We start from the raw sequence: 13,296 nt of genomic DNA on the forward strand, positions 1-13,296 counted from the left end.
CAGCACGGACCCTCCTTCTCCCCTCTGTCACCCAACAGGGGACGTCCACCTTCTCTCTGCCACTGAGATTTCTCTCCGCCCTACAGAGACTCTGAGCCCGAGCTCCTGTCCCTGCTCGTGATCCCATCTCTCTTCCTCTCAAAAGATGCAGCGCTCTCAGTTTCTTCACTATCCGATTGCCTCGCGGAGCGGCACTCTAAGGATGTCATCTATTGAGTGAGGGCCATTCTCTTTCGGGCTGGACCTGCTTGTGACCTGAGAGCCCTGCCTGAGAACTTCCAGGCAGTTATGGGAAATTGATACCATACCAAGGAAATCTTAGGTGTGCGGCTACTGGGCCCAGCACTGTGAACCGTGGACGCGGTGCTGGAGACGCAGGGTGACCGCAGCAGGACCCGCTGGGCCCAGCCGGGCCCTCCTGCAGCTTACAGCTCCCCAGTGGCCCTGGAACCAGCCCCGTGTTGCTCTCAGTTGGAAGTTCTTTGCTGCCTCAGGACTGGGCTTTGGGGCGGAGATAGGTGCTGTCTCAGACCCAACTGTGACGCTCCCCTGGGTGTCCAGGTGGAGTGCAGGCCCCAGCTTCTGCTGAGCCGGGTCTACCGTGCAGACCAAAGCCCTGGGGCCTGCTCCACCCTCTCCTCTGCTTGGTGCTTAGAAGGCCTCGACCGTCAGCAAATAGATATACTTCTTTTTGGAGAAGCTCTTGAACCCACAATTAGGTGACTTTAGTTTATGATGCTTCTACCGTCCCTGGAAATTTTTCTCTGTCTCTGTCTTTGTCTCTGCCCCTGTCTCTGTCTCTTTCTCTTTCCCCTTTTCCCTCCGTGTCTGTCTCTCTCCCTATTATTTCAGTAGATTTTTTTAAGTTAATTCATGAAAATAAAAGGCTTGATAGGTCACTAATTTCACTCACTTCCCATCAACCCTTGAGAAATGATGGTTCTCAGCGTGGTGGCGTGGAACAGCCTCTGTCCAGCGTTGGGAGGATTCTCTCCAAGTGACCACATGTGTGGAAAGTCCCTGGACGAGTGACTTTGGTTGGAGACACACCATGCTCTGCCTTTGAGATGACTGATATTTATGGTGTTTTGCCTCTAACTATCCTGCTGGATTTCTCCCAATCTCAGCCCACAGCCTCTCCCTCCCGAGGAGAGGCTGCTGCCCGGGACTCTGGATAGAGCAGTTCTCCTGCTGTTTCTTTAAACCACAGGACAAGTGATGTGGGTGAGCAGGAACCGAATTGGAATCCATACCGGTTGCATGACCGTTCTGGGAAAAATCGCTGCTCTGAGCTTATTTCCGCTTACAATGATGATATCTAGGGGCAGAGTTGATGCTCCACGAGTTAAACAGAAAAGAAGGCGAGGCGGATAAGGCCTGTTTGCCAGTCTTCCTAGCACGTTGACACATTCGGTTAAGACGGAAGGACCAGGAAACCTTAGAAGGGCTCTCTTCTAGGTGCTGGAGGTACAGCAGGGGCAAACACATAGGAAGGCTCCGTTGTCACGAAGCTTCATTTCTAGAAGTCACACCCACCAAGTCAGGTGGGAAGATGTGCCGTGGAGAGAAGAAGAGTACAGGGGACGGGAGGCGTGCGTGCTGGGGCACAGACTTGCGCGTGTGGGGTGCACCTGCGTGTGTTGGCGTGGGGTGCTGAGGGAGGGTCTCACGGAGCAGACGGCTTTGGGAGGTTGCCCGAAGGAAGTGAGAACGCGGCTGTGACATGTTTGGGGGCAAGAGCATTCCAGGGGAAGGTTCCGAAGCGGGAGAGCGCTGGGTTCGAAGAACCGCGGGCGGGCCCGAGCTCCTCGAAGGCCACCAGACGGGGGTGCGTTCAGGGAGGTATCACGGGACAGAGCACCCAGGGCTCCCAAGGCCGCTGTATCGTCTCGGGCTTTGCTGGAAGCCAGAAGGCAAGCTCGGAGGGAACGAGGTGATGGGACTCAGCAGTTTGGGCAGACGGCTCTACACCTCTGTGGAGGGATGGGCCGATTCAGGGAGCCAGGCCCTGCGGACCCAGGGCCCTTGGTTACGGTCCCCATGCCCCAGCTGCTCGGGGTCACCCAGCGGGATCACCATCCCAGCCAGGCTTGTGAGGAGAGGAGAAAGTAAAAACAGTAGCAACGACAGCCGGAACCAGTTCCCATTTCCAGAAGGGCCTCACTCTGTGCTGGAGGGTTAGGCGGTGGGCACGACGAAGTGGGGGGCTGAGGCGCCGGGGACAAGTCAGGGGAGCCAGCAGAGGAGGGTGGAAATTGTGTGGGCTGGTCCGTCACCCCCAACAATGAGGGGTTAGTGAGGGCACGCAGGTTAGTGAGGAGAGCGCACGGCCACTGAGCCGGAGGAGGGGCTGGGCCCTCAGACTCTGCGTGGGGGCCGGTCACTCGTGGGCCAGAAGCCTCCCTGTCCCCCCTCCCCGGTGCACATGTGCCAGGGGATATATAAGCAAGAGGGTCTGCAGTGTCGACCTAAGGTTTGGGGCCGTCGAGGGCGAGACAAGAACAGAAGGGATGGCCTGCCGTGCCCTGCGGTCCCTGGGCAGGGTTCGAGCCTCTCATGGAGCAGAGGATGGGGGTGAAGGCGGAGAAGGTGACTCCCTGGGTCCCCAGCCACGTGAACACATCCCTAGGAGCACCTCTTTGGGTGCCCCTCCTAAAGCCGGAGGGGACTGCCATCTGCTGGCGACTTGAGGATCTTACCCTGATGCTCGGCTTGGGACCAGGGCCTCTCAGCTTTGGGGTTGGGGGGTGGGGGCAGGTAGGGTGGGCATCTTCTCCAGGCCACGTGCTGTCCATTTTCCTCCTTCAGATCATCACAGCTTCTCATCGGCGTATATCTTCTTCACCCTAATTTTAAGGATGCGCAGAAAAATTCAGCGACTGGACCGAGATCATCGAATAATCGGACGGCGAGATTCAAGCTCAGCTCCGACTGCGAAGGTGATTACTTCAAAGAAGTCAGGACCACGTTGGCTTTGCAAACTCCGAAGGGTTCGGAGGGCACTGGCTTGCGGCAGGTGTTCCTCGCGTGCCGAGCGGAAGAATATTGGATAAAGGAGTAAGTGTGCGATAGATGCTCCCGAGGCGCTTGGCCTAGTTGGAAGGCCAAGGCCGCAGTCCTAGGTCTGGCCCTTCAAGGTCAGGTGAACCTCAGAGAAGTCATTTCACTGCTCAGTTCCTTTCCCTGCTGCTGCAAAAGTACCGGCTACTGCGGGAGCTGCTCCCTGTGACTCTGTGTGTGTGTGTGTGTGTTTCTGTAACACACTGACATCTATTTTCCTGTCGTGCTGAGGTTGGAGTGATGCTCCAGAGAAGAGCCCTTGCCTGCTTCCTTCCTGAGCTTTAAATTCACTTTGTGGGGCAGGCGGTGGAGGCAGGAGGACCAGGAGTGAGCCCTCTGCTGGCCACTAGGAGGCCACACCCGCCCGAAATCCTGGCGAGGGCGGGGGTGGAGGGGGCGCCTGTGCGGGCGTCCAGCACCCCACTGAGGCCTTAGGACGCGCAGCAGGAGCAAATGCCTTTCTAGTCTGGGAGGGAGTCTTCTAAAGGGCAATGCTGACTCTGTCACTCTTGCCCTAAACTCTCGGCTGCACTCAGGACCCAAGGCCTTCGGGGCAACGCCCGCCTCCGCCTTCACCCTTCCCATTCTGCCCACAGCCTCGCCTTGGCATTGATCCCATTCTCACCACAGTAACCTCCAGGGAACCCCCCGGAACACCCCCCCCTAAAGTCCGAGGAGCGATGCCTAGTACTCTGAGACCCTGAAGCCCTCCTGGTTCCTGGGGCTCAGGAGGCTTTGACTCTAGCCCTGCACACCCCTAATGAGACAACGGAGCTGCGTCTAGAAGACACCCTGTGCAGGAACTGGGAGCAGTTCAGGAACTAGGACGTGGACCTGGAGCAGCTCTGTGGGACCCCAAGTCCTATGGGGTCTTCCCTCTAAACGTCTCCCAGAACCATATGCCCCATCTCCACGACACCATCAAACCCCATCGAACCCCATCACCTTTCCCCTGGGCCCCTTCGGCACCTCTCGTCTTGCAAGCTGCAACAAAAAGATGGTTTAAAGAAAAGCTATGAGCATAATCCTCCCCCGCTTCAAATTCCTTAGCAGCTTCCCATTGCACTTAGAAAGAAGATCAGAATCCTGATCCTGGACCAAAGGAACCCCCAGGACCAGATTCCTGGCTTGCTTTCCGCACAGCCTGACCTCAGGGCCTCTAGAGTTGCTCTGCCCCTGCTTCCCCTGCCTTCTTCACTGGTTAGTGCCCACTTATTATTTGGGCCACGATTCAGATGCCCTTGCTCAGGGAAGCCTTCCCGGTCAGGGTCGGGTCCTCGTTAGATATTCTCAGTGTCTCGGACTTGCTTCCAGAGCCTACCCTCTGTTTGCTTGTGTGACGCAGCGGCCGTTGCCAGCCTCCCCCGGGCATGGAAGCTGCACGAGGCCAGGGCCTGTGGTCATTTTGTTCACTTCGCGCTGGGCATCCGGGGGATGTTCAGTACTGACTTCTAAACGGAAAGGGAAAAGAGGATGTTGGGAGAAGAGAGGCAATCAGCACAGCCCACCGGGAGCCCCCACCCCACGCTTGGAGTTGCCAAGACGTGGTCGGGAAGAAGGATGGCGCCGGAGGGGCAGACGGAGAAAGGGACAAGGTGGGATCCCCTGAAGGATGGGGAGGTGTGGGCAGACCCTGTGGTTGGGGTGGGGGGAGCCAGCCTCATAGGCTCCTTGATTTGCATTCCTCGCTCGAGGCGGAAAGTCCCGCTGTGGGTATCAAATGGGCAAAGTTCCAGTTACGTGCCCTGGCTTCCACGGGAGGAGACAGAGGTCCCCTGTGGCTTCCGTGGAGGGAGGCCTGCGTGGAACTCATGGGGAGCGGCAAGCAGGCGGCTGCAGCCGTGGTGCCAGGAGCCCCGGGAGAGGCAGAGGCTGGGGGACTGGGTCCCAAGGGGCCGGCGTAGGTCCCAGGGTGGCAGCAGCCACGGTGCGGAATCACCCTTGGGCCTGGAGGCTCATTGCAGGGGCCGCGTGCCCGACACCGGCCAGGCGCTGTGCCTCTGCCGGGAGGGCGACTGTCAGCCGCCCTGAAGCCTGGAGGAGGGGCCGCGAGGTCAATGCCCCGACCCCTCAGGTCCCCAGCGCCCCACCTGCAGTGTTCTAGCACTTTCCACCTGGGTGGCTAGCCCAAGACTTGAGGGTGCGGTACAACACTCGGAGGCTGGCCCTGAAAGGGCCAAGTGGGGACAAGGGGACAAGGGGGGTTGGAGGCAGGGCAAAGGGCAGGCCAGACTCCCCGTGTCCATCCTCGGCCCAGAGCTTCCAGGGAGGCCGAAGTTGAGGAGGCCGTTCAGGAGCCCTCGGGGTGCTGGAGCTTGCTTGGACGAAGCCAGAGTCGCCGACAGAAGGACCGTTTGAGGACCGGCGAGCTCGTGCCATGGGGGCCCCTTGAACCCAGCTGCACAGCCCTGAGCGGCTTGGCTCGGGCCCTCCTGCCTGCCCAGCTCTGGGTGGGGGGCACCCACGACCCCCCCAGGGCCCGTCAAGGCCTCCCGCCTGCTGGGGCTCCTGCACCAACCAGAACTGCACGCCGCTGTGGCTCCTGGACCTCCTGCCTGCCCAGCCCCGGTGGGGGGGGCACCCACGACCCCCCGTGGGGCTCCTGCACCAACCAGAACCGCACGCCGCTGTGGCTCGGGGCCAGTACGTTGGTGCCCCTGGTCTCGCTGGAGGGGCCGGGCGGCCCGGGCTTCCGGCTGGGGGCTCGGTGGCTGCCGGCGCCCGTGGTCGGGTTGACAGCGCGGCCGGGGTTGCTATGGCCCAACTGCAGGCAGCGAGTCTTGTGATCTGGGGCAGCCAACTGTGTATATAACGTGACAGCATTTATTAAAGCAAGATAAACTCGGCAGCAAAGGATCTGGCCCGAGCCATAAATTCTTCTCGTCCTCACATCTGAGCCATCACATTCCATTTGAATGAGGCCTATCAGCCCAAACGTTTCCATTAAATCAGTCCATTTGCTGAAAATCTCTGAGGATCAGCTGGGGGTTGCTCCTCCCGCCCCCCAGCCCCCACCCTGCTCGCAAAGACGAACGTGTCCTGTGGGGTCCCAGCCGGCTATGCCGTGTCCCCTGGGTACAAACAGATGTGCTGTGCTTGGGGGGAGTTCCCGCCCCGCCAGAGGCATTCAGGCCGAGTCTGGGGACACCGGGGGCTCTGAGGCCGGGACGCGGAGATACCCCTGACACACACTCCTTCTGGCTCTACGACCTCGGGGTTGTCGGAGGCATCCACTGGACCTCCCTGCCCTTGATCATAGCTCACGGCACACACACGTTTCCTCGGGGAAGGGGGGCTTTTCATCAGATACCGAGGGACAGTGAGAATACTGGGGTCAGAGACCGGAGTCGAAATCCTAGCTCTAGGATTAACTGGGGGTGGGGGGTGGCCCAGGGCAAGTCATTGCACCTTTGTCAACCCCAATCTGTCACCGACAAAGTGATAGTAGAGACAGCTAACACCTGCTGGCACCTGCTCCACCCCCGGCACCATGTTAAGGGCCGCATCTGGATGGGTTTTTTCTTTTTTTTTCTTTGAAGCAATGCTATGAAGTTAAGAACTGTGAGTATCCCCCACTTTACTGATTAGGAAACTGAGGCACAGAGAGGTCAGCGAATTAGGAGTTGGTGGAACCAAGATTTGAACTCAGGCAGTCTGCCTCTGGGCATTTTAATCCCTGCTGGATTATCATCTCCTCATCTCCATCATGGAATTTCCAGGAGGTTACGTTAGAGGACGGATGTAAAAGCATCTTTGAAACAACAAACTCTTGGGACACCTGGGGGGCTCAGCGGTTGAGCAACTGCCTTCAGCTCAGGGTGTGATCCTGGGGTCCTGGGATCGAGTCCCACATCGGGCTCACTGCATGGAGCCTGCTTCTCCCTCTGCCTGTGTCTCTGCCTCTCTCTGTGTCTCTCTCATGAATGAATAAGTAAAGGTAAAAAAAAAAAAAAAAAAAAAGAAGGAAATGACAAACTCTTAGTCTTGAAACCATTGAACAAGAAGCCGAATCTGAAGTGGTAACCTTTCCCCAACTTCGTTCAACTTTGTTCAAAAAAGTGCTTTCTTCTTTCCCAGCCTGTAGCCCTCCCCCCTCCTTCCCCTCCCATCCTCCTCACCTTCCTTTCCAGCATTCCTCTCCTCTGTTCAAATACATTGACTCTGGTGGAATTTAGCATCAACAATGAAAGGCAAAACAACAGCCGAATTTAAAAGTACTTGTGCTTTTATTAAAAAAAAAAAAATACAATCAGGTACTGTCCAGATGTGTTTTGGAAAGGAAGATCTCTTTAAAAATTCTTAGTTTTCATCATCATTATTATTATATTAATAATATTAATCATATCCTTAAAATCGAAACAGTATTGCTTTTCTGGTTTTTGTTGCATGAACTGTAAAAAAAAAAAAAAAAAACTGGGGGACGGCCTCCCATGACACACACCAAATCACTGCGAACAAAAATAATGATAATTATACAGTTTTGTGTAAAATACAGCTGGTTCTAACACAAACTACCACTGTACAGCCTACCCCTCTCCTATTCCCAGAGCCACCCAAGAGAAGGACAACCACCGTGACGCCGCCACTGGAAGATTTTGCTGATTCAAACAACAAAACAGACACCTGTGGAGACTGTTGTCTTTGGTGCGAAGGAAGTACTCGCAGAGGAGGTGAGGCCATTGCTCCTGCCATTGGCCCCGGTGATCCAAGGTCAGCTTTAACTCCTGCCAAATACCCGGTGTGGCTTGATGGTTGGACGGGTTGTATTGAGACTTTGGTAAAATTTGCTTCTTTCTCTGGGCCCTACTCCTCTCCCACCCAGTAATTGTTCCTGGAATTTACGCCCGTTTGCGCCTGCCTTCGAGATTTCGGAAGTTGCTGGGCCTCAACTTCATCTCAGCAAACTGGATTGAATATTCGTGGCCCTTCCAGTGGAACCAGTTAACGCCCTGTAAAAAAGAGAAGACCTCCAGATTGGTTTCCACTAGTCCAGGTGCTCACTGACTGTTGCCGCTTAGTTGTTGGGAACAAAGGGAGCTCTGTTTCAACCCGACCATTTGTTAGTTCACAGCTGTCTCTTGCATCTCTATGGATCTGGGCCGTGAAAAGTTGCAAAGGAGCGGCCCAAATCCGAGTCCATGTTTTAAATTTCAGTCAGAAGCCACCCGCATTTGCATTGAGCTGCCGTCATGAGACAAAATGGTGGCCCATGGAACTTGCCATTGGTAGGAGTAGGCGCGGGGGGAATTCAGGTCACGATTGGAAGTTACAGGATTGACTAGCTATGTGCAGGGGAGTCTCTAATTCACTCCTGTGGAGTGTTTTAATAAAGGTTTCTCCGGAGTAGCAGGAAAAACCTAGGGGGGACACAAATCTTACAACCTGATAGATGGAGTTAAATCTTAAGGCTCTTACTTGAGACATAAATGGTCTTGAACAAGCTGCGCCCATTGTTACTTTTTTTTTCCCCCCATTGTTCCTTTTTGCATTTCTTTACAAACCTTTCTGGGGCTCAGTTTCACCACCTTCTCCCTCCCCTGCTTAGGGTCTGATAGGGCCAACCTAGAAAGGATACTATGAGGATGAAATGAGTTTGTAAAGGAGCAATCATAGTGCTGGGCACATTTTAGGTGCCAAGTATGACTTCTCTCATCTTCAGTAGGGAAAAATATCCTTGGAAACTTGGCCAAAGATTTTTACTTATTTTATTTTATTTTATTTTATTTTATTTTATTTTATTTTATTTTATTTTAATTTTATTTTTTTATTTTATTTTATTATTTCTTTTGCTCAAGAAAAGATTATATTTGTGTCTGGGCCCCTCAATTCCACATTTGACTCTTCCACAGAGTCTACAGATGGTAGAGTCTCCCCATCAAAACTCACAAGGCCCGTTGCCCCACCAGAGGAGGGAGGTCTACTTCCAGGAATGCTCCTATGAGGCCACCACCTCATTCTCTGACCCCTCTCCTCCCTAAGTTGAGTTGGGCTGTGAAGGGACATGGAGGAGTTAATGGCTGGTAAAATGCACAAAAATAAAGACATTTTATATGATTCCATTTTCTTTTTGGCAATCATTGATCTCAGGTAGTCTCAGAGTCTGACGGGGAGGTGGGATTGGAGAATGGCTGGTGCACCCCAGGAGCAAATGTGCCTGTAACTACTCAGTTTGGGGGAAGTACTGCAGCCTGACTGCTTGGTCCCTATGCTGACTTCCTCCTGCCCTCGGTCTTCCCTCAGACGGAGGTGCAGAGCTGCAAGCAAGCCCTCCTCGTTCCTATGCTGCAGCCTGAGGCCGGAGAGGGAAAGTGACTTCATGGAGTCACAGCTGCCAGGGCAGAGCCAGAGCTGGGACAGGACTCCTGACACCCCTTTTTATGTCAGTTTGTTCTTCTTCCCATATTGGATGGGAGGAGGTTGGAAAAAGAAGTTTCTTTTTGGGCACGCGTTTATGTTTGCTCACTTTTCCCAGAAGGACTTTGTATCACTCTGGTGGTAGGGGATGAGGAAAGAAAAGTGGTACCATAATGCTAGAGTGGACGCGTCCTGGGGGCAACACAATAAAGTGGAAAAAACACCCCACTCTTGCCCCCACTTCACCTAGACGGCCTCCACTTTTATCTACTTTTCCTTCTGGAGTTCAGACCCGAGTTTTACCTGAGGAGAGCTTCCTGTGTTTGGGATCCACATGACTAGGGGTTTCCCCGGGATCTTCATGTGTTATCATGTGCTGTTTCTAGGATTTTACCTGACTTGCAGTGACTACGAGGTTCCTCCTTTCTGGGAATAGATGTGCCACCATGTCCCAGAAGTGGCTGCCCCCAAGTCTCGGCCAGGACCCAGGGGCTGGGGTGCCTGCCTGTCACCCACAACCAGCTTCCCAGGCCCTGCCCCGGACTCTGAAAGTTCGCTCACCTGACTGTGGTTGTTGTCCCCATATCTCCCCATCAGGTTGACACGGTGACAGTTCTTGTACCAGAAAGCCCCCTTATAGGATAGGGCACAGTTGGTGATGGCTGAGTCCGTGTCCTTGTCGAAGGTAGAGAAGGATCTGCCATTGTGGTAAGCCATGGAGTCACCTGTAGTGAGGAAATATGGATCTGAGGAATCCCAGCTGGGGTTTCCTTGTGGGCTTAGAAGGGCAGGACCAGGGTGGCAACTGAAAGATCCTGGGGTGGCTGGCCTCGAACTTTGGACCCAGAATTAGTATCAAACACGGGACTGGAAGGGCCATAGGCGTGCCCCCCAAGGACTGATTTCTGCTAGAAGCAGCATCATGGGGGTAGACAGAGGCTTGTGGGTGGCTTTGGAGGGTCCAGCTTTCACTCCCTAGTGTCCCCTTGCACACGTCAGGCCTCCTGTTGAGCCTCCGAGTTCTAGAAAATGGAGCTAGCACATTGGTTCTATCCAGCTCAGGGTCCTGTTGGGACCCTCAAGGGGTATGAAGGTAGAGTGGTGTGCATGGTAGCTGTGATTCTTGTTACTTTTATCATGGCTTTTGCATTCCTTTACACGCTGGCGCTCAGAGAGCCAAAGGCAGGACTGACATTTTGAAGCAAGGTACAAAGGGCCTCATTGCCTTTTCACCGAGGAAGCGACCAGGAGCAGGTAAGTAAGGATGAAACAAGATGCCCTCCTGTGGAGAGCCAGCTGCCACCAGAGGATGCAGCTTTACCAGGGCTCCCTTTGTGAAGGGGCTTGGGAAATAAATGCAGAGAGGGGGGTGGAGGTCGCATTCCTGCTGCGCAGAGGCTTTGCTTCCTTCCCATACGGATATCCTTCTTGCCCGAAGCCACTTCGCTCAAAGAGATATTTATTGCCAGGTAATAAAATGTCAGAATTCTTTGAGGGATGCAAGAATGTAAACAATTTTGGCTCTTGGGTCTCTCTCTTCACTACCAGCACACTGGTCTCAAAAGAGCCCGGTCTCTCCTTAGACTGAGCCTGGCTTTCAGCAAATCTTTATCTGGAGACTCGGGGCTCAGAGAGGTTAGAGAAGTGCCATAGCTTCTGTCTTTTCTCTTTGCATAGACGTAACTGGGCGCACCCCAAAGCAGGTAAGGGTGGTGGGGGTGGGGTTGGGTGGTCATACCGTCAGACCTGGTCCCTCCTCGATACCAAGCACATCTATCTCCTGCCTGTCTGCCTCCCCCTGTGTCCACCTTGGGCAACTCATTCAACTTTTCTGGGTCTCAGTTTCCTCATGTGTGTTCTAGCACCATCTTCCTGGAACAGTGTCTGTGAGAATTGGAAGGGGATAACGCTAGTGGAATATTCCCAACAAGGAGATGCTACCTCATAGGCCTGAATGCATGTGGCTTCCTTATTAATTTCTCCTCTATGGTGAAGCCAGAAAAGCACACAAAGGCACTGCAGGTCAATGACATCTGCAAGATCTGAGCTACGTTGTGTATCACACAAGGACCGCGAGGGCCCTTGGAAGGGAGTGAGCTTCTGATCGTCGGGGGTATGTGGGTTAAGGCTGGATGACCATGTGGCAGGGATGTCTTTGAAAAGATGCAAGTGGGTGGGTGATGGAGTGGACTGTCTGCTACTCAAAGTGTGGTCCATAGACTAGCAACATCCCCAACAGTGGCATCGCCTGGGAACCTGTAAGAAGTGCAGAATCTTGGTGTGTCTGCACCCACACATTAACAGGATCCCTGGGGGTCAGAGGTACACAATAAATTTAAATAAATAAACTTAGATGCACTGGATTAGGTGAGTATTCAGGCCCCCAAGAGACTGCTCATCCATCTAAAGTTGATACCTAAAAATGGGTGAGAGAAAGATATATTTTTCTGATTCCCAACCCAACTCTGTGTTTTGGTGACCAAAATCTACCCAGATCTGTTTAGTTGCGGTTCTGGATAAGGATTTCATAAGGATTCATTTATTTGTTGATCTGATAAGTCAATGGATTGATCAAGGAAACAAGGGGGGAGGAATTAGTTAAAACACAAGGAAGGCTTTTGGGGTTTCAGAGGCCCGGAGTGTGCTATCCCGTACCTGCAGTTCCGCTGTACCCCTCCACCTTCAGCTTGTAGCGAGTCTTGGCATCCCCCACGCTGAACCTGTCATAGACGGCGTAGGCTGTCTTCCCGTGGTCCCGCAGGTCTACCCGGAGCTCGTACTGCCCTTGGGCTGTGATTTTGTGTAGATTGTCCAGCCCTGGGGAGGACAGGCAAGGGTTACAGAAGAAACCCAAGTGACTGAGGCTATTGTTTCTATTCCGTCCACCCTATAGGAGCAGCAGTTGGGCTATAAAAAGAGGTCCTTCTCACATAGACCTAGGCTTTGCACTTTGGTCTGCTCCTCGATGGCATAACAGCAGATAAAATATAGGGTGCTTCTGAGCCTCAGGTAGAATCAGGTTGACACCCTTGCCCTGCTAGCCTCCTAGGGCATTGTGAAGATCAAAGGAAATAAGGTGGAGAAAGCACGTTTTAACCTCCAAAGCTTCTTGCAAGAGAGAGGCAGTGGATGCTAACCGGGTGGACATTCCCCGGCCCAGGTACCAGAACACAGAACAGTGCTCCTTGCAGAGAGATTGTTGAAAAAGTACTAGATGCATGGATAGATGGATGGATGGGTGGGTGGATGGATGGGTGGACGGATGAGTGGATGGATGGGTGGATGGATGGGTGGATGGGTGGGTGGGTGGATGGATGGATGGGTGGGTGGATGAATGGATGGATGGGTGGATGGATGGATGGATGGATGGGTGGATGGATGGTTGGATGGGTGGGTGGATTGGTGGATGGGTGGGTGGATGATGGCACTGAAGTGTTGTTTGGGGAGATTTCAAGTTGCAGCTCCACTGTTTATTGGCTAGATTCCTATGGGTATGGGACTTCATCCCTCTTTTCCCATGTGCAAGATGGGAATTTTGTACCTTGCACAGGTGCTACGAGGCTCAAGGTTATGGCTATAAGGCCCATCTCAACACCTGGAGCCCAGAATGAAAACAGTTAATAACATCAGTGAGGATGAGTCTATAAGTGGTTCAGTGAATGACTTCAGGCTAGACTCAGTCTGGTTGTTGGCTCGCCCAGGACCAGGTTTTTATTTTTAATGACCTAAAGAATTTAGAGTCTTTTCCATGGAAGAGCTGATATTCCGTGTCTACTACCATAACTATTGTTCCCTCCTGGTCTCTCTCTCTCCTATGGGGCGCTGTGGGTTAGGAACAATGACAAGGAGGGCAGAAATGGGCATCAGGGACGCAAACATGCA

At 53.5% G+C, this 13,296-nt stretch overlaps 1 protein-coding gene across 1 annotated transcript in view; it reads right to left on the reverse strand.

Moving 5' to 3' along the window:
* Positions 1-7,270: 7,270 nt before the first annotated feature.
* TNC (tenascin C) overlaps positions 7,271-13,296 on the reverse strand; it is a 65,281-nt gene continuing 59,255 nt past the window's right edge. Inside the window, 3 exon segments of the mRNA NM_001195149.1 lie at positions 7,271-8,009; positions 9,976-10,139; positions 12,070-12,231. Coding sequence (NP_001182078.1) covers positions 7,899-8,009; positions 9,976-10,139; positions 12,070-12,231 — 437 coding nt within the window. The 3' untranslated portion in view covers positions 7,271-7,898.

This window comes from Canis lupus, chromosome 11 (assembly GCF_011100685.1).
Source record: "Canis lupus familiaris isolate Mischka breed German Shepherd chromosome 11, alternate assembly UU_Cfam_GSD_1.0, whole genome shotgun sequence".
In the NCBI taxonomy this organism is placed as follows: Eukaryota; Metazoa; Chordata; class Mammalia; order Carnivora; family Canidae; genus Canis; species Canis lupus.